General features: G+C 51.3%; 1 protein-coding gene and 1 long non-coding RNA gene across 2 annotated transcripts; one reads left to right on the top strand and one right to left on the bottom strand.

Annotated features, from left to right (window-relative positions):
• Positions 1-1052: 1052 nt before the first annotated feature.
• On the bottom strand, positions 1053-11529 carry CDK2AP1 (cyclin dependent kinase 2 associated protein 1). Its single transcript, NM_001247976.1, is given in 4 exon segments — positions 1053-1865; positions 4948-5074; positions 6591-6688; positions 11261-11529. Coding segments are annotated over 4 exon segments (348 nt in total). The 5' UTR covers positions 11316-11529; the 3' UTR covers positions 1053-1797.
• LOC119866140 lies at positions 5892-16199 on the top strand. Its single transcript, XR_005379120.1, has 3 exons — positions 5892-6044; positions 6790-7118; positions 16167-16199. It is a non-coding gene; the product is annotated as an uncharacterized LOC119866140 (long non-coding RNA).
• Positions 16200-21573: the final 5374 nt, after the last annotated feature.

The following is a 21573-nucleotide window of genomic DNA, read 5'->3' as shown; positions in this document are numbered from 1 at the left end:
GCCTGCTCCTCAGAGCCGACTCTTAGCAGCCCTTAGACTTATTATGGCTGGGCCCTCACCTCCTGCCTGCAAAACTGACCACTTCCCTCATTTGTTTCTGTCGCCCACTCACCACAGTGAATCCTCACCACCTGGGGATTAGTGTCTAAGGAATGTGGTAAAAACCACCACAAGATCCCTTTGGAAGGCGCTGCTGGGGACCAGCACTTGAGTTCTCCACACATCAGCGCAAGCAGCTCTTCCCCAGAACCAGAGCAGGGGATCCTTCCAGTGAGCACAAGATGTAGCCAGCTGGACTTTAGTGGCTGCACATGAGAAACACATGCCTCCTGCACCCAGAAATGCTCCCAGGGTAGATAAGCACATGAAAGCTCAGAATGGCCTTGTTGTGGGCAGGCAGTGGACAAAACCACTGACATTCTTGTTTTCTCCCCTGGTGACACTAAGTCTGCTGCAAGTAAAATGCACCAGAATGCAGCCTCATGTGACCCCCGCCTTCTGACTTAAGCAAACCCGTTCCTTCCTCAGCCCACAGTGGTTACAGCATTGCATACAACAGGTTTCTGGAGCTAGGTGGGCAAACATTCTGTGACCGGGAGCTCCCATCTCATCGGAGCTGTTTTTTGTTTGTTTTGTTTTAAAGATTTTATTTTTATTTTTTAAAGATTTTATTTTTAAGTAATCTCTGCACCCAAGGTGGGGCTTGAACTTACAAGCCCGAGATCAAAAGTTGCCCCTCTACCTACTGAACCAGCCAGGTGCCCTGAGAAACTGTCTTTTAAACTATCACTTAAGGGGCACCTGGGTGGCTCAGTCAGTTAAGTGTCTGCCTGCAGCTCAGGTTGTGATCTCAGGGTCCCGGGCCAGAGTCCTGCATCAGGCTCTCTGCTCAGAGGGGAGTCTGTTTCTCCCTCTCCCTCTTGTGCGCCCCTGCTTGTGCTCTCTCTCTTGCATGCTCTCTCTCTCAAATAAATAAATTAGTAAAATAAAATAAGTAAAATACCACTTGAAAAATAATACCACTTAAGGATTTAAGGAACCCACACATTATACAAATTGTTAATGAAAATAAGCTTTATTACATCAAGTAATAAATACATACAAAGATGCAAACAGTTTTAGTCATTTTCTTCCAGATGTTTGGATCAACGTACAGGAAAAGCAGAACTGAAATCCACACAGTCTTAGTAGGAAAATTTTGCTGGGGGAGGGGGAGTTCTTGTTAGGTTAGGTTTGGTAGGTTGCTCTTTCTTCTGTATTTATAACTTGTGCATTTTTTAAATTGACCTCAAAGCACTAATAGTCATGCAAGCAAATGCTTCATTAAGCTCAAAAGAAGTTACATTAAGCAGAATCCACACCATGTGGCAAACGTATGCACTCAAAACAAAACCCTCAGAGTTGTATTAGCTTATGAAAGATAATGTAAAACAATCTGAGTAACTTAAGTGTACTCCAAAAAGAGGATGAAAGGAGCTGGGATATCTGCTGTGAGATAGGGATCTTTTACGTGCATCTTTCAATGCTTAAAAAAAAGAAAACAAAAAAATAAAAATGCTTAAAAAATAAAAATAAAAATAAAAACAAAAAACCCTGGGTAATTCCTATATAAATGTAAATCCTAGTCAACTGCAAAGTATTTCTCAATCTCAGAGCCTCATGAACCATGGGAGGGACACGGGAAGGAGAAACCAAACTGTTACCATTTTGAAAACAAGAGTTTCATCTGAACATGGGAGATGAGCTGTAACTTCTGGTCTTGGAAGAAGATGGAAAACCTTCCACGCTGATAGGCAGCTAGGACCTGGCATTCCGTTCCGTCTCAGCCAAGCACTCTCGAACCAGTCCTCTGGCGTGAATGATGCCTGGAAGAGAAGAGGCTGAGAATCATCCAGCAGAACCCATTCCAGAAGAGGAAGAGGGCCCCCCTTCACAACCCAGCTGAAAAACCCTGGCCCTGGAAAGAACTCAGGACCTGCATCCAAACCACCCCGGGATTCCAGCGGTTTGGAAACACACCAGCATCTCGTCCCTCCTGAAAGGCCCTTGCCTCCTAGCCAAAACTCCTCTTCATGGCTCCCTAACAATCCCTTCCTGCACACAAAGGGACAACCAGCAAGCTCTCTCTGCATGTCATGCTGTCAGAGTACGGAAGATGTGTCTCCATCCGCTTTCGTTAGGCCGGACCCACTCTGCAGAGTCCATGACTTCAAATCATATTTTTCTCTGGTTTCTTCATATTCTAAGTTCTAGAAAGGGCTTGTCCAATGTCCAGGCTGCACAGTTAGGATGCAAGACTGCTCACCTAGGAGTGCCTGCATGGCTCAGTTAAGTGTCTGCCTTTAGCTCAGGTTATAACCCTGGGGTCCTGGGATTGAGCCCCACATTGGACTCCCTGCTGGGTTGGGAGCCTGCTTCTCCCTCTCCCTTTGCTGCTCCCCCTGCTTGTGCTCTCACTTCCTGTCAAATAAATAAAATCTTAAAAAAAAAAAAAGGACTGCTCATTTATGTTCAACCGTATCCGTTAGGACGTTGCCCTCCAGGTGCATAGAGCATCTTCTGCTCTATTACTCCCCTACCCATATTTTATCTCTGGTTTGGTTGTTGGGTTTGTTTGCTGTGTTTTTTTCTTTTTGTTTTTTGTCATGGCCTTTAGTGAACGCCATGAGATACTTATCTCATTTTAATAGACATCAGGGACGCCTGGGTGGCTCAGCGGTTGAGCACCTGCCTTCAGCCCAGGGCATGATCCTGGAGTCCCCGGATCGAGTCCCACATCGGGCTCCCTGCATGGAACCTGCTTCTCTCTCTGCCTGTGTCTCTGCCTCTCTCTGTGTCTCTCATGAATAAATAAATAAAATCTTTAAAAATAAATAAATAATAGATATCAAAAATCTATTCCCTCTAAGAGATGACTGCCGGAGGGCACTGTGAATGACATCCCCAAAGTCACGCAAGCATCCACATCTCACAAATCTTATCTCTGAGCTTCAGAAGACTTTTTTCTGGAAAGGGCCAAACAGTAAATCTCAGGCTTTGCAGGTCACATGGTCTCGGTCACAACTACTCAGGCAGCCATTATATAAGCAATGGGTGTGGCCATATTCCAATAAACCTTTATTTATGAACACTTAAGTTTGAATTTCAGATAATTTCCACCTGTCACAAAATCATTTTCCACCATTAACAACTAAAAACCAAGGACGCCTGGTGGGCTCAGCGGTTGAGCGTCTGCCTTCAGCCAAAGGCGTGATCACCCTGGAGTCCAGGGATCAAGTCCTGTATCGGGCTCCCAGTGCAGAACCTGCTTCTCCTTCTCCCTATGTCTCTGCCTCTCTCTGTGTGTCTCTCATGAAAAAATAAAATCTTTAAAAAAGAAAACGACAAACTAAAAATCATTCTTGGCCTACCAGTTACTGTTTGCTGACCTATCAACAATGCACCTGAGTCCATCATACCTTTTACAACTCTTCTTCACCTTGTTAGGACATAAACTTAGCTAACTTGTACTTGGCTACTAGTTAGTGTGACTGGGTGACCAGCTGTTCATGGGACACATGTCCCAGAGTGGTCATTAGACATATCCATAGGCTAACCTGAACCACTGGTTCTTTTTGGTGACTGCAAATCGCCTGTTCGACTTCAAGGTCCAGTACCTTTTTTTAAAATTTTTTTTAAAGATTTTATTTACTTATTCATGAGAGACACAGAGAGAGAGGCAGAAACAGCAGAAGCAGACTCCATGCAAGGAGTCCAATATGGGACTCAATCCTGGGACTCCAGGATCACGCCCTGAGCCGAAGGCAGACGCTCAACTGCTGAGCCACCCAGGTGTCCTAAGGTCCAGCATCTTTCCAGGGGTTCTCACTCAGGTAACCATGACTCCAGGTGCCAGGACTGTCTTGCTTCCCCTGACTCCAAACAGCAGCCCAGATGCAGAGTGACGCCCACCGGCCCCCCAGGGGTGGGTCGGGGTTAACCCCACCTCTATCAAGCCCTCTCGGGGTCCAGCCTCTGTCAGCTCCCCTCCCCCAGGTCAGGCCTTACTTCCTCAGTAAAAGGAGTAAAAGCACCCGGCCAGCCAGCCAATCTGTCCATGAAAGCTTGGTAAACAGCAGCAAAGCCCACTGCTATGGGCAGGAGCCTTGCCTACCACGGTAGGGTCACAGCCTCCGCAGCAGCCCCTCTTTACATCCCAGGTTAACTTCAGACTTGCCTCTCCAAACTTCTGAATAAACGCCAGATCCTTTCTGAAATTAAATTCGTACCTAGGCCACTGCTGCTCCGAATTGCCACCTTCTAAAACAGAAATCATCTTCTTCCCTCCACCCCATTTACTTCCTGAGGTAGCAGCCGATTTCACCTCCCCCTGGAATCAGCTGGTCAGTCACATCTTCACATGAGTCACTGGTTTTCTGTGACACCATATTCCTACCCCCCCTTCCATCCTCAATCATGAAGGAATTTCAGTGTTCCTGCTCTCCCTTCCCAGACTAAGATAGACCCATTGGCCTCTTGGGCTCCGCTCCAAAGAGCTGACAACAGAGGGCAACACAGGACCCAGGACCTGGCTACTTCTTGTCCCTGACCCACTCAGAGAAGGAAGCCTGGTGCATTTGTCCTCCTGCGGCTCCCTGGGACCAGTACCAGCCAACAGGAGCAGAGCAAGCAACAGAGAAAGCTACAGGATCTGGCCTGTAAAGATTCTGTTCTTAAAGCCCATGGACCTTCCCAAGGAGCACGCAAAGCCTTCCCGTCAGATCCCAAGGACAGTCTACACCCCATGACCGGCCCATTCCTGCCCCTGCTGATGCTTCCACAGATTAACCAAACAGGAGCCCCACGGGGCATAGAGCATTCACGCCCCCCTCTGGAAACCTCTCACAACAGTTAGCACCCAGCAGGGAGGCAGCACCCAGCAGGGGGTGTCTGGATCCCGCTACTTACCTCGTTTTAGTCTCTCCATGGCGCTCTTGCTCCCTGCATAGGTGGGTCTAATCTCTTTCCCCAACTCTTCAATGATGGCCAGCAGCTCAGCATATTTGCTTTGGGGTACCTGGCTGTTCCCAGTTCCCTAAAATCAGAAGAAGTTTAAATGGATTGAACCCTATCCTGATCCTAAGGCCACGGTCAGGACCCTACCACATGCCAGCCACAGCGAGGGCAGGGCACAGGGAGAAGCCCACCGAGAGGCAGTGGCTGGAGGCAGGGCAGCCTGGCCTAGGTTCCCAGAGCTTCTGCCTCTGCTGGAACCGGCCACACGCTGAGAAATAACCACTGACCAGAAACCTGGGCCTTTCTACTGTCCTCCTACACTCAAGGAAACCACTAGCAGCCTCCAGAAGGTTTTAATCATCTTAAATGAGTAAAAGGACTGGTTTGTCTCAGCAAGTACTGGGTGCTTCCTAGGATCCAGGTGGATGCACCATCCCAGGGGAATGACAGTGGACAAGCTGTGGGCCATACCGTGGGGTCTGGAGAACTATAAATAATTGCCAAAGACCATCTGGACAGAATGTGTTTCCACTTACCCATCCTCCCCCTGCCAGCAGGGCCCACCCCAAAAAACCTGTTTTTCTATAAGCCCTCCCCCTCCACGGCCCAAGTATGCACCCAATGAGTGAGGCTGGGTCCCCGCAGCCCCCCCACAAGGCCCTCGCCTGCTCCTTCCTCCTCTGTTGCCGCTGTCTCCTGGCCTCCAGGGCCTTTCTCCTGTCCTTGCCCAGCTCCTCAGTGCCCTCCCAGTGCCGCCTCTTGGCCTGGTGGTCTTCCCGCCACCGCTGCTTCTTCTGGCGCTCCCGCTCCTGGGACAGCAGGGCCTGGTGGGGCATGGCCAGCCATCCCCCACTCCCAGAGACAGCCTCCATGGCAACCTCAGAAGGTGGCCACGTTCCAATTGTGGCAGAGAACCCCAGGACAGGCTGGCAGGCACTGAGGCGGGGGCCTGGCCGGGTCCCTCCACCCGTGACAGGCAGTAAGGCCAGGGCCAGTGCCGACCCCACTTGCCAGTGAGGAACAGATCTCTGCAAGGCTGCCAAGCAGGGGTCAGTCTTGTAGGTAGCAGAACCGTATAGAGTCCCCCTGCAGCTTGGCTCCAGGGCCACCAGTTCCTGACAAAGCCCATCTGGGCTCCGGAAGAGATGGGTCCTGTCCCCCTCTATGCTGGGGTGGTGACCTTGTGGGGAGTGAGTGGGAACGGGGCTCCCCTCTCCTCTGCCCCGGCTCAGATCCAGGGCCCAGGTCAGGCCTTACTTCCTCAGGAATGCGGTACAGAGACTCCCGTCACCCCCCACCATAGGGACACATGTGGGTGGTGGCCCCAACAGGACCTGTGGCACTCAGGTCTCCCTGTCCCCCATCTCTTGGTGTCCCCATGAAACACCCTGCCACTCCTCTGTTCTGATGCCTCAAGGCTTGAATATGTACCACCCAGGGCCGGAGCTTCAGGAAGTTCAGACACTGTTTCATCCCATCACCTCTACTCCTTGGTTGTTCTCACCAGCTCTCTCCCCTCCCTGGAGGGTGAGAAGCATGTCCCCTCCATGCCCAGACCAGCCCCAGAGCCCCCCAATCCCCGCCCAAGGCTGTACCTGGGTATAACCTAGAGATGGTGGCCCGTAGTCACTCAGCAGCTGGCGGTACTGGGAGGATGTGGCCATACTGGTGGAGGGCGGGTGGACACTCCCAGCTGTGGAGGAGAACCAAAGCATCAGGGATCATATAGTTGTACACAGAGCAGAGACCCCCTGCCTGGGACCCACAACAAACAGCAGCCTTTCGTCTTCATAGGACGGAGACCCTCTCCTGTCCTCTGTTTGGTGATGGCCGATGCTCAGCCCAGACAATAGTAAAAGGGAGCTAACAGGTCACTGCTCTTCATATCCACCATCACGGCAGACATCGCTCATCAATCACAGAACTCCTCCCCATCTGCGCAGTCTGGACTGGTAGCAACGATGAAGTCTACTGCTGTTCTTGGCCTAATCCTTGCTAGTCCCTTCTCTCGGGGTCCCGTTCCCCAGAGATGGATGACCTGGACCCAAATCACTGCCACAAGAGCCCACCTGCTACTGAGGCTGCTCCATATCCTCTCCGCCCAAATCTCTGCCAGGCATACGGTAAGAAGACAGGGCGTTCAGAGCATCTGAGACCTAACCCTGGCCAGAGATTGGTTCACTGGACACGAAGTCAGGAATCTGAAATATATCAGTCTCTCTGGGGGGTCCTCAGGAGCCTCTCAATCTCCCTGAGCCCCTCCAAAGAGGCGACGGGATTCTACAGCCCTCCAAAGAGGCGACTGTCGGATTCTACGCCTGGATGGATCACATCCAAAGAGGGGAGGGCTAAGGCCCCGCTTAGGGACTGCACTCAGACACACCGTCCCTCAGCTGTGAGGGACCATATGGGGACAGGGCCCGGCTAAGAATGGAGTCTCTTGGATGGGGGTGGGGAGTCACCAGCAGGGCATTTCCCGGCTCCAGCTCAGTAGCTGGAAGCCTGCAGACCCATAATGGCGTCCAAGTGGCCATTAGCGGGTAGAGGATGTCCTGCAGAATTACAAACAGCGGTAACCATGGAGAATTTACCTAGCCCTCCTCAGCAGCCGCCCGCCTGCCTCCACGCCCAGTCGAGGAGCAGCTCCCCCTCTGCCTGCCGCCCCCAGAGCCAAACGGTCTCTCATGCACACGGCAGACTACGCAGACTTGGCCCTGGGGATGGACAGCTGGTGCCAGGCTGGCCAAACCGACCAGCTGCTCATCTGGTGTGAGCAGGGGAGGGGAAAAGGAGGGAGGAGGCTCGGGAGCTCAGGCTGGTGGAGTGGAAGGGCCCTAGGGGAGCCCTGGAGCCCCTCACTGTAAAGACACAGTCTGGCGAGGGTGGGTGTTCCCCTGAGCCACATGGCACAGAAGAGGCTAGCACCCCGACAGCCATCCCTCTGTCCAGGAGCTGGGGACAGCTCGTACCCAAGATGTCTTCCTTGCTTTCTTTCGGGGCCTGTCATGGATCTCACCTCCCCCCACTCCAACCCAGAGCCCAGGTTTAGGATCAAATAGGGAGTGCCCAGCCAGGAACAGGGATTTTGCCAGCTGGGAGGCAACTGGATTTTGCCAGTTGGGAGGTGGGCACACCCCTGGGGCACTCTGAGGCACAGACAGCAGGCCTTGAAGTGGGGACGGGAATATACCTGTGCTGCAGGGGCAGACTGGTCAGCATGGGGAGGAACTGGGAACACATCTGTGACCTCCCTCCAAAACAACCTCAGATGTGCAGTGGCCAGAGCACAGGAACGGAGCAGGGTGGGTGCCCCCCCAAGCACCCCTCACCACAGCGGCCAGACCCCAACTCCCTGCACCTTGTGATGAGGGCAGTGAATGTGGTCTTTGCAGCCCCAGACCTGGGTTCCAGTCCTGACCACTCCAAGATATCACACCTCTCTGGAAGGCCAGGCTGCTGAATGCAAGACCAGGGGAGGAGTATGCAGCCCTGCACAGCACCAAAGTGTCTAGGAGATTCCAGTTCCTAGGCAGGAGGGGAGCAGGACTCAGGAGTGCATTCCCTGCACCATCCTTAGCCCTCACCTCTTGTTGCTTGTCATGGTTTCTTGCCTCCCTGCCTCCCAGTCCCATCCATCTGAGCTCCTACAGACAAGGGCGTGGACCAGAAGGCGGTCTGGCTGTGCCACTCCTGGCTGTGTGACCTTGGATGAGGCCCTTCCCTCTCTGGGCCTCAGTTTCTCTATCTGTTTGGGGCAATGATTCCCAACACAATGTCTAAAGGCCTACATCCCACTCTTCCATGGGGCAAGGGTTAGGTCTTGCGAGGCCAAGGGAGAGGGAGGAGAAATCTCCTGGTTTGGGTCGGGTAATAGCTCGGGGCTTGCCTTTCCCATCACCATGTGATGTGGTAGGTGACCCCAATTCCGTGTCAGTGCCAGTCCCTTACTCTTTGTTGAAAAGGCGGGGGGGAGATGTGGCCCTGGAGAGAGATGGCAGAAGGGCCCTGAGTTCTACTCATGCCCACGCACTTCGGCAGACACAGGGAGGGCCAGAGCATGAGGCTGCAGGAGGCCAGGGAGAAAACCAGACTGGGCGTGAGCACGACAGTCTCTGAGCATCACAGACAATGCACGCAGTGTGCAGGGACCAGGGAGGGCCCGAGCCGAGGGAGGGATTGGCAGAGGCCAGCAGCTCCTGGGGCCAGGCGCAGCTCCCCGCCCCCACGCCAGACAAAGAGCGGCCTGGGCCTGGGGAGCTGGCGGCCTTCCCGCCACTTGGGGCGCCTGGGGGGGGGTGTGCTCTCCGGCGGGGAGGCGGGGGCTTTGTCTAACTCCGCCACTGCCACCGCCGGCCAGGCCGCGGCTTGGCAACCCGCGAGCAGGAGGCAGGGCTGGAGGGCGTGAGGGATGATGACAAGGAAGCCTGAGGAGCGGCAGCGCAGAGTCCATCTTGGATGCAAATGGCAGGGGGAGATTGGGGCTTTGTAAAGGGTCCGTGGGGAGGGGCACAGCCCCCCTCCAAAAAACCCACCAGCTTCTGGGGACCTCAGCAGTACTCCTGGAAATCACCATAGAAGAAAACCCATGCGCAGGTGCCAGCCAGCCAGAACAGGGCTTCAGGGGTCCTGAGTGGGTGCCCCTGTCACTTGACCCCAATCCCCAAAGGTCCCAGCGTAGGGCACCTGCCTCCACTATACCAGGCCAGGCCTGAGATCTCCAGCGTGTCCAGGCTGGCAGGAAGACCTTCCACTCTGCCCACCTCAGAGACAGATGAAGCAGGCAAGGAGAAATCCTACCTGGGCCACAAAGTCTGCCTCTCTGTAAGGTCTGCAGACCCCAAAGGAGGTGGTGAGAACATGTGAGAAAATAGTGGCTGTGTGTTCTTGGCACGCTGATCCCAAATTTAACGAATTCAACTATACCCTCACCGGCACCCTGAATCTTAACTCTTTCCAACCCCCAAATCTGTGTCCCAGTAAGTTAAAATACATACATTATATATATATATATATATATATATATACTTTTTTTTTTTTTTCTGGGTCCCTCTTCAGATTTTTGGGATTATGGAGTTACCGTTTGGAGACAAGGCCCAAAACTTGCGGCCAACTGCCAACGTGGCATTTCTGACCAGCAAGGCCAATCCCCTCCCCCACAAGGCCTCTCCCCTCCCCCTCCGGCGCGCTGGCTCCCTGGAAGTCTATTTCCAGCGCAGCGTCTGAGGCAGGGAGAGCCGGGCTAGGGGCGACGCCGGTCCCGCCTAACGTCGCCGTCTCGCGTCCCCCCGACGCAGGCCTCCCTGATCCCTGGGGCAGGCCCCTGGGCACGGATTGAAGCTGGCTGACAACTTCGGGAGGAGTTTCCTGGGCTCGCCGGGCTCCAGCCCCCGGGAAGGGAGAGGACGCCCCTGCAGCCCGGCTCCCGCGGAGGGGCTTCCAAGCCCAGAGGCGGGGGCTCCGGGGCGCGGGGTCTGGGCTGGAACGCGCCCGCCACTGCCCGCGGCGCCCGAGCCCCGGTGCCCTCAACTTCTGTCAGTCGGCGCGCGCTGAGGACCTCGGGCGGGCGGCGCTCTGGGCACGGCGGCGGCGGCGGCGGCGGCTGAGGCTGCGGCTGAGGCTGAGGCTGAGGCTGAGGCTGAGGCTGAGGCTGCGGCGCCCGAGCCCCCGCCGGCGACCGGGTCCCCCGCAGGCGCTGACCCCGGCGGCCCCGCGCCCTCAGGGCGCCCGCGGCCCGCAGCCCGCCCGCTCGCCGCCCCCGCCCCGCCCCCGCCCGGCCCCCGCCCGGCCGGGCCCCGCTCGCACGCCCCCGGCGGCCGCCCCCCGCCCGGGCCCGCGCCCCGCGCCCCGCTCCCCAAGGGCGCCCCGCGCCCCGCTCGCGGCGTGGCCCGGCTGCTCCCGACTCCCGCCGGCAGGGGCCCTCGCCGAGCCGCCCAGAGCCGGAGGAACAAGCAGAGAAAAGCCTCCCCCGCCCTCGCCCGCCGCGCTCCCCGCGAGCCCTCGGCCGCCGGCGTGGGGGGCCCCCGGCGCCCGCCCGCGCCCCCGGCCCCCGCCGAGCCCCGCCGCGGCCCCGGGCGCCCCCGCGAACTTTGGCGGCGCGGGCGCCGGGATCATGGCGGCGGCGGCCGCGCTGCCCCGGGCCGGGACCCGCCGCCCGGCGCCCCCGGCCGCCGCGGGCCCCCGAGCGCCGGGCCGGGCCGGGCGCGCCGGCCCCCAACTTGGCGGCACTCGGGGCGCGGCGCGCGGGCCGCGGGGCGCACTCACTCACCGGCGCTGAGGGAGGCGGCGGGCATGTGCGCGGCCAAGTTCGGTTTGTAAGACATCCCCGCGAGCGGCGGGGCGCGCAGGGGCGCCGGGGCCAGGCCCGCGGGGGCGGCGGCGAGGCGGCGGCGAGGCCGGGCGGCGGCGAGGCGGCCCCCGCGTCCGGGCGCCCGTCCGTGCTCCCGCCGCGCTCCCGCGCACTTTTTGTTGTTGACGGCTCGGGCCGCACCGGCAAATATGGCCGTCCCTCACCCTGACACCGCTGCAGTATATCACCCATACATCGGGCGGGCGGGCGCAGGGGCGGCCGCAAACTTTGAGCGGAGCCAGCGGGGCCGGCCCGGGCCGGGAGGGGGCGGCCCGGCGTCAGGGGGCGGCTCCGCCCGCGGCCGCGCCCCGCGCCTCGGGCCGCGCTCGGCGCCCGCAACTTGGCAAAGTTTGGGGGGCTGGGTCCGGCGGCGCCCGCGGCCCTCGTGGGCCCTTCCTCGGGGCTCTGCGCCCGCGGACTCGCCGTCTCACCGCTTCGTCCCTTGCCCCCTCTCTCTTCTGAATGGCCAGGTGGGGTTTCAGAATCACTTTTTTTCCCCCTGGACTGTGGGGGCAGGGATGGAAAAGTACCTGGAGAAAATGGTGGCGACTGGTATTTTTGAGCACGTAGATCATTCCAGATGCCGAGGTCTGGCCAGTCCCCAGAATAAGAACAACCAATGCTCGGCATGGATTTCAAATAAATTTCGTGTCCCTGTCTGGATTAAGCGGGTTTTGGTGGTGGTGGTGGTGGTGGCGGTTGTTGTTGTTGTTGTTGTTGTGTTTGTTTCTTTTTTTTAACCCCTCGGGGGCCTACGAGGCTCCTTAGAGATTTACAAAAGCCAAAGGCCTCTTCCCTGGAAAATTAATTCACTCTTGTATCCACGGAACTCTACCTCTTAACTCCTTCAGATATGTAAGAAGCTACTACTTCGTGCCTGGCACCCGTCCAGGCGCCAAGGATAGGAGAATGAACTTGACCAAGTTTCTACTCTCCTGATGTTTGCATTACAATTTTTTTAAAAAAAAGATTTTATGTATTCATGAGAGTCTCGGAGAGGCAGAGACATAGGCAGAGGGAGAAGCAGGCTCCCAGCTGCCCGCGCGGGATGCGGGACTCCATCCCAGGACTCTGGGATCACCACCTGAGCAGAAGGCAGATGCTCAACCACTGAGCCACCCAGGTGCTACCCCCGCCCCCTGCCTTTTTTAAAGATTTTATTTATTTGAGAGAGAGCACAAGTGGGGGGGGGGGAGGAGCAGAGGGAGAGTGACAGGCAGACTGCTGAGTGCGGAGCTCAATGTGCAGCTCCGTCTCACAACCCTGAAATCATGGCCTGAGTGGAAACCAAGAGTTGGCCACTCAACTGGCTGAGCCATCCCAGAGCCTAGCATTACAATTTTCTATGCTCCTTCCACCCCCACCCCTCCCGCCCATCCTCAGGTCTGACTGAGACATATCAGCAAATATATGACTTTGATTAGATGACTAAGCTTTTGAAGGTAACTTTTCTTGGAGTTCCACTTAAATAGTAAAGCTTGTCAAAATACAAAAGATATGGGGGATCCCTGGGTGGCTCAGCAGTTTGGCACCTGCCTTCGGCCCAGGGTGTGATCCCGGGGTGCGGGGATCAAGTCCCACATTGGGCTCCCTGCGTGGACCCCGATTCTCCCTCTGCCTGTGTCTCTGCCTCTCATTCTCTCTGTCTCTCATGAATAAATAAAATAGAATAAAGGAAGTACAGGTGATAAACCCCTTCCCAGCTTAAGCAGAACTACCAGTGATCAGCTTTAGGCTTGCTCAGCCAAGGATGCCAGTCAAATTTTATTTTGTGAATGAATTAATACCAAGCTCTCCTACAATGCCCCAGGGGCTCAAATACTCTAGAGTAGCATTGTCCAATAGAAATATAAAAGTGAGCCCTATACGTAATTTTAAATTTTTTAGTAGTTTAGAAAGTAAAAAAAAACTGGCAAAATCGATCTATTTAATACAATATATCAACAGTATGATCTCAATATATAATGAACAGAAAGAAATTGAGATACTTTATATTCTTTTCGTCCTACAGTCTTCAAAGCCAAGTGTGCATTGCACACTCACTCACAGCACATCTTAATTCAGACTAGCCACTTACCAAGTGTGCAATAGCCCCAAGAGCTAGTGGTTTTCCTATTGGACAGCGTAGGACTAGAAGCTGCAAGCAGAGAGCTCATAAGGCCGACACACCTAACTGTGGCTCCACCCATTAGCTATTTGCCTGGACCTGGGTTTCCTTGATGCAACCATCAGAATCTCAGCGACCTGCCCCATACCTCCTACAAATGGTCTGGGCTGTTGTCTTTGGATACTGATTTCTTTTAAGATTATTTATTTATTCATGAGAGACACACACAGAGAGAGGCAGAGACACAGGCAGAGGGAGAAGCAGGCTCCATGCAGGGAGCCCGACGTGGGACTCGATCCAGGGTCTCCAGGATAACGCCCTGGGCTGCAGGCAGCGCTAAACCGCTGGGCCACCGGGGCTGCCCTAAAATGTGCACTTTTAAAATATGCAGTTACTCCTAGCTTTAGGCAACTGCTACTCTACATTCTGTCTATGAATTTACCTATTCTGGGATGCCTGGGTGGCCCAGGGGTTGAGCGCCTGCCTTCATGCCCAAAGTGTGATCCTGGAGTTCCAGGATTGGATCAAGTCGATATATATACATATCTAGCTCGATCCCGGGACTCCAGGATCACACCCTGGGCATGAAGGCAGAGGCTCAACTGCTGGGCCACCGAGGCGTCCCTCATATAATAGAATTAAACAATATGTGAACTTTTGTGCCTGGCTTCTTTCACTTAGCATGTTTTCGGGGCTCATCCATGCCATAATACGTATCGGTACTTTGTTCCTTTTTATGGCTGAATAATATTCCATTGTATGGATAGACTGCATTTTATTTATCCATCCACCCTTTGAGGGGCACCTGGGTTATTTCCACTTTTTGGCTATTGTGAATAGTACTGCTATGAACATGGGTGTGCAGGTTTTTAATGTGAACATATTTTTAATCCTTTGGGATCTATACCCAGGAATTGAATTGCTAGGGCATATAGTAACTCTGTTTCACTTTTTGCGAAACAAACTGCTTTCCTTTGTGGCTGTACCATTTTACATTCCTACTGGTGATGTAAAAATGTTCCAATTTCTCCACATGGTCGCCAACATTTTTATTATATTTTTTTTTTGTTGTTTGTCTGTTTGGGGAATTGGCATCCTAGTGGATGTGAATTGATATCTCATGGTTTTGAATTGCATTTCCCTAATAAATAGTGATGTTCAGCACCTTCCCATGTGTTTCCTAGTCATTTGCAGATCTTTGGAGGTATATCTATTCTGATTCTTTGGCCATTTTTTATGTTCTTTTTTTATTTTTATTTTTTAAAAGACTTTATTTATCTATTCATGCGATACAGAGAGAGAAAGAGAGAGAGAGAGGCAGAGGGAGAAGCAGGCTCCATGCAGGGAGCCCGACGTGGGACTCGATCCCAGGACTCCAGAATCATGCCCTGGGCCGAAGACAGGCGCTAAACTGCTGAGCCACTCAGGATCCCCTGTTCTTTTTTTTTTAAGATTTTATATTTAGGTAATCTTTATACCCCAACCTGGGGCTCAAACTTACAACCCCAAGATCAAGAGCCACATGCTCCACAATCTGAGACAGCCAAGTACCCTAGTCTGTATTTCAATTGAGATTTCTTTTTCTTAAGTTATAAGAATTTTTTTTAAGGTTTTATTTATTTATTCATGAGAGACATACAGAAAGAAGCCAGAGGCAGAGGAAGAAGTAAGCTCCCGGCAGGGAGCCCTATGTGGGACTCCATCCGAGGACCCCAGGATCACACCCTGAGCCAAAAGTAGAAGCTGAGCCGCCCAGGCATCACTGTATGTGGTTTCTTTTTTTTTTTTTTTAAGACTTTATTTATTAATGAGAGACACACATGCACACACAGAGAGAGAGAGAGGCAGAGACACAGGCAGAGGGAGAAGCAGGCTCCATGCAGGGAGCCCGATGTGGGACTCGATCTCGGGACTCTGGGATCACACCCTGAGCCAAAGGCAGATGCTCAACCACTGAGCCACCCAGGAGTCCCTGTATGTGGTTTCTTTCTTTTTTCTTTTTTTTTAAATTATTTATTTATTTATTTATGATAGTCATACAGAGAGAGAGAGAGAGAGGCAGAGGGAGAAGCAGGCTCCATGCACAGGGAGCCCGACGTGGGATTCGATCCCGGGTCTCCAGGATCGCGCCCTGGGCCAAAGGCAGGCGCCAAACCGCTGCGCCACCCAGGGATCTTTAGGATTTTCTGTATATAGTGGTCCCTGGGTGGCTCAGTCAGTAGAGCAATCTCAGGTCCTGATTTCAAGCCCCATGTTGGGCCTGGAACCTACTTTAAAAAATGGGGTGCCTGGGTGGCACAGTTGGTTGAGCATCTGACTCTCGGTCTCACTCAGGTCATGATCTCAAGATTGTGAGATTGAGCCTCATGTCAGACTCTGCTTAGCGCAGAGTCGGCTTGTGATTCTCTCTCTGCCCCTCCCACCTCCACTCCCCGACTGTGCTCACTCACTTGCTCACTCTCTAAAATAAGTAAAATCAGGGATACCTGGGTGGCTCAGTGGTTGAGCGTCTGCCTTGGGCTCAGGGCGTGATCCTGGATTCTGTGATCGAGTCCCACATCAGGCTCCCTGCAGGGAACCTGCTTCTCCCTCTGCCTATGTCTCTGCCTCTCTCTGTGCATCTCTCATGAATAAGTAAATAAAATCTTTTAAAAAAAATAAGTAAAATCTTCATTTTTAAAGCTTATTTATTTATTTACTTATTTATTTATTTGACAGAGAGTGAGCACAAGCAGGCAGAGCAGCAGGGAGAGGGAGAGGGAGAAGCAGGCTCCTCATTGAGCAGAGAGCCCAATGCAGGGCTCTATCCCAGGACCCTGGAGACCACGTATCTAGACAAAGGCAGATACCTAACCAACTGAGCCACCCAGGCACTCCTAAATAAAATCTTTAAAAAAAAAAAAAAAGACTTTGTTATATAAGATCATGTCATCTGTAAAGAGTTTTACTTCTTCCTTTCCAAATAGGATGTCTTTTATTTCTGTTTCTTGCCTAATTGCCGTGACTAGAACCTCAAGGACAGTTTGGGTAGAGGTGGTGAGAGCGGACATCCTTGTCTTGTTCATGATTGAGGGGTAAAGATTTCAGTGTTTCACCATTAAGCATGATGTTCACTATGGGCTTTTCACAGATGCCCTTTATCAAGAGGAGGACTTTCCCATCTACTACTAGTTTGTTCTGGAGTGTTTTTATCATGAGAGTTTGGATTTTATCAAATGTTTTTTGCATCTAGTGAGAAGATCATGTGGGATTTTCCCTCCTTCCATTCGTTTTTAAAAAATATTTTATTTATTTATTCATGAGAGACACACAGAGAGAGGCAGAGACATAGGCAGAGGGAAGCAAGCTCCTTGCGAAAGCCGGATGCGGGACTCGATCCCTGGACTCAGGATCAACCCCTGAGCCAAAGGCAGATGCTCAACCGCTGAACCACCCAGGGCTCCCTCCCCCCTTCTGTTTAACAAATATTTGTTTAGAGTCTTCTAAGTGTCAGACAGTATTCTAGGGTCAGCAAAGGAAGACAATCCCCTTGCTCTCATGAAAATTACTGTTTTAGATATGGGAACCACATTTAGCTATCTATCGCCCTTTACTCCACTACATCGGAGTCATTACCTCACTCCTCACCTCCTACTATTTTTTTTAATTTTATTTATTTATTCATGACAGAGAGAGGCAGAGACACAGGCAGAGGGAGAAGCAGGCTCCATGCAGGGAGCCCAACTCAGGACCTGATCCCAGGTCCCCAGGATCATACCCCAAGCTGAAAGTGGCACCGCTGAGCCACCAGGGCTGCCCTCCTATTATTTCTTATTCTTCAGGCCAGACTGGATTGTGAGCCTGGTTCTTGTTCATCCCCACACCTAAGACTTCATTACACTAAACTTGCCTTTATACTCCAGTTGGCAAACTCCTGCTCATCCATCAAAACCAAGTTCAGCTATCCCCACCTCAGAGAAGTCTTCCCTGGAAGGGTGCCCTCTATTAATGCGTACTATGATTGCATTTAATCAGGTCTGTCTCCATCATAAGTCTGAGCTTCCCGAAGAAAAGAACTGCATCCTTGAATGTTCTAGTTGGGCACACTGAACATTTAATAAATGGCTTCAACGTGGTCCTAGAAATGAGACAAAGTGCGATCAGTTCCCCTCTGCAGGAAGGGCTCCAGCTCTTATCTTTCTTTTTTTTCTTTTTCTTATCTTTCTTTTTGCTCACAGCTCACTTCCTATAACAGAGGTGTTAGTGTCCTCAGGATCCCATAAACTACCAGGAATTTGTTGGCTTAAAACAACAGAAATTTATTGTCTTACAGTTCTGGAGGCCAGAAACCTGAAATGAAGGTGTTGGCAGGCCCATGCTTCCTCCAAGGCTCTAGGGAAGAATCCTCTGGTCTCCCAGCTGCTGGCAGCTCCAAGTGTCTCTTGGCTTGTGGCTGCATCACTCTGATATCTGTCTTCATACGGCCTTCCTACTTGCCTTCTCTTCTAGTAACACTTGGCATTGTAGGATGCTCTCATCTTGAGATCCTTAATTACCTCTGCAAAGACTTTCCCCCTCTAGAAGGTCACATTTAATGATTCCAGGTAGATTTATCTTTTAGGTCACCATTCAACACACCACAACAGGCTTCTACAAGGATCTAGATTTTTCCCTTTTTCCGCTCTTTTTTAAAAGATATTTATTTATTTATTTATTTATTTATTCATTCATTCATTCATTCATAGAGACACAGAGAGAGAGGCAGAGACACAGGCAGAGGGAGAAGCAGGTTCCATGCAGGGAGCCCGACGTGGGACTCGATCCCTGGTCTCCAGGATCACACCCCAGGCTGCAGGAGGCTCTAAACTACTGTGCCACGGGGGCTGCCCTTTTTTAAAGATTTTATTTATTTATTCATGAAAGACAGAGGGACAGAGAGAGGCAGAGACACAGGCAGAGGCTCCCTGAATGGAGCCTGATGTGGGACTTGATCCCAGGACTCCAGGATCCGGCCCTGGGCTGAAGGTGGTGCTAAACCACTGAGCCACCCGGGCTGCCCTACTCTCTTCCTTCTGGGACTGAGTTAAAACCCCTGGAAGGGAAACAAACATTCCTAGTGACTCCACTAAGAAAATGTCTGTGATGCAACTCAAATAAGCATCTTTAAGAAAAAAAAAAAAAAAAGATTTACTTATTTGAAAAAGAGACAGCGAGCAGGAGAGGGGCAAAGGAAAAGGGAGAGAGAGAGAGAATCCCCAAGCAGACTGTACTGAGTGCATAGCCTGACACGGGGCCGTATCCCAGGACCGTGAAATTGTGACTAGAGCCTAAACCAAAAGTCATACTCTCAACCGAATGAGCCACCCATGCACCCCAAATAAGCACTTTTTAATAAGTGGTTTTAGAATGATCTAGAATGAGGGATGCCTGGATGGTTCAGTGATTGAGCGTCTGCCTTCAGCTCAGGGCATGATTCCGGTATCCAGGGATCGAGTCCCACATCGGGCTCCCCCATGCATGGAGCCTGCTTCTCCCTCTGCCTATGTCTCTGCCTCTCTGTTTCTCATGAATAAATAAATAAAATCTTAAAAAAAAGAAAAAGAATGATCTAGAATCGTTCCTTATTAGTTTATTGGGTATTTCACAGATTGGCTTGCCAGGGAGGACAGATGAACCAAGGAGACCAGAGAGCCTGATAGAAAAGGTTAGCATTAGATCAGGTTAGCATTAGATCAGGAGACAAAGTTTTGGCTCTGGATCCACCATATACTTCTCCGTAAGCTTCAGACAGCTTGTTTAACCTCCGTGGGCCTTGGTCTCATCTGCAAGATTAGGGATGTTTGATGGGACAGGGCTCTAAAAATTCTGGAAACTAACATCGTAAGAAGGCAGAGAGACAACACACAGGCAATCTTCTCTAATTTTCATCAGCCCAGAAAGGCCTTTGCACTGTTTTGGAGCCATTTCCATTGTCTGCTCAAAGTGGGGTGTACCTGACCCAGGTGAAAGTAGGGGTACTCATAGGACTGGGGGAATATTAGAAATTCTATTTATGTGGGATTTACTGTGTACATATTATAAAAACAGCGCCGGTGAGCCTGGGTGGCTCAGTCTTTTGAGCGTCTGCCTTTGGCTCAGGTCATGATCCTGGAGTCCTGGGATCGAGCCCCACATCAGGATCTCTGCTCAGGGACACCTGGGTAGCTCAGCGATTGAGCATATGCCTTCGGCTCAGGGCATGATCCTGTGGTCCCAGGATCGAGTCCCAGATGGGGCTCCTTGAGTGGAGTCTGCTTCTCCCTCTGCCTGTGTCTCTGCTTCTCTCTCTCTCTGATGAATAAATAAAAATCTTTTTTTTTTTTTTAAAAAAAGGATCTCCTCTCAGCAAGAAGTCTGCCTCCCCTTTTGCCCCCACCCCCTGCTTGTGCTGTCTCTCAAATAAATATAATCTTAAAAAAACCCACAGCAGTACACACAGAACTTACAAATAACCTAATAAACAGTAGAGGTATGCTCAGAAGAAAAAAAAAAATCTTTTGAAAAGAGAGAAAGGCAGGGAGAGGATTTTTTTTTAAGATTTTATTTATTTATTCATGAGAAAGAGAGAGAGAGAGAGAGAGAGAGAGAGAGAGAGAGGCAGAGACACAGAGGGAGAAGCAGGCTCCATGCAGGGAGCCCGATGTGGGACTCCATCCCAGGTCTCCAGAATCACACCCCGGGCTGATGGCGGCGCTAAACCACTGAGCCACCGGGGCTTCCCAGATGGATAGAATCTTAAGCAGGGTCCACGCCCAGCTTGGAGCCTGATGTGGGACTTGATCTAACAACTCTGAGATCATGACCTGAGCCGAAATCAAGAGTTGGATGCTTAGACAACTGAGCCACCCAGGCACTCCAGAAAAAAAAAAAACTAATTATGTGACTAAAAAGTTTGGAGACCACTGATTTAAGAAACTAGTTGAGTAGACAAACCCAACAGTTTGAGCACCAAAGCTGTGGGTTGCAGTTTCATGATTAGCTCATCACAGTTAGTACTCTAACGTGGTTTATGTCCTCAGAGCAGCAAAACCATACTTGATTTTAAGTCAAGTTGGATTTTGATCAGGTCTGTTTCCAAATTTATTAATTTGCAATTATGTTTCTGCTATTACTTCTGATTGTAGGCCAGAAACCAGCAGGGTGCTCCTGTAAAGGGTCAGATAACAAACTTTTTAGGCTTTGCCATAGTTTGGCCACATAATCTCTTTAAGGATGCAACTCTGCCACTGTAGTGCTAAAGCAGCCTTACAAAATACATAAAAGGAATGGCATGACTGAGTGCCAATAAAATTGTATTTATGAACACTGAAATTTGAATTTCATGTAATTTTCCCATGTTACAAAATAATCTTTTCCCCCCAACCATTTAAGAATGTAAAAACCATTCCTAGCTTGCAGGGTCCTTCAAAAGCAGGTGATGCGTTGGTTTTGAACCGTGGACCACAAAAGTTTGTTTCTTAATGCTTGATTTCCTATAGGTAGAACACTAAAAAAATGGGACATGCAAACATTCAAGGATATAATGAGCTTATTTTCACGTTAATACCTCTAAACAAGAAACACATGCAAGAAAAAAAGCTGTAGGAACACAAAGCTAAACAAAACCCCAGTATTAATGTAGGAATTGTGAGAAATGTATAATTTATCTTGATCTTGGATTAGAAGAAAATGGGAATTCTAGGAGAGTCTTACTGCGCTAACCAGTGGGCACCTTCACAAAACATTCAGCTTTCTAAGGGTTCGTTCCTACTGTTAAATTTCCTAATTTCCTACAATTATAATTTATTCCAGTTTGGATTTCTCTAGTAATTAAGGGCTCGCACATCAATCTTTGTTGAAAGCTAATCTTGCCTGGAACCAAAGGTAAACAACAGAAGCTTGAGCATGTTGCTGTTACCAAAAAAATTTTCCTTGTTCCCCAAGAAGGAATACTGAAGAAACTTGGGAAGGCTGACCACTTTGAAATGGTGGAAGAGGAACGGGGGACCCAAGTAGTAGAAGTGGAAACAGTGTTTGCTGTATGTTCTCATCTGCTTATTGACTTCAGTCAGGTGGTGTGATTCAAGAAAAGAACTAATCAAAAACATTAGATGTGTTCCAGACTAAC

Source organism: Canis lupus, chromosome 26 (assembly GCF_011100685.1).
Source record: "Canis lupus familiaris isolate Mischka breed German Shepherd chromosome 26, alternate assembly UU_Cfam_GSD_1.0, whole genome shotgun sequence".
In the NCBI taxonomy this organism is placed as follows: Eukaryota; Metazoa; Chordata; class Mammalia; order Carnivora; family Canidae; genus Canis; species Canis lupus.
This window is presented reverse-complemented; position numbering and strand designations above follow the sequence as displayed.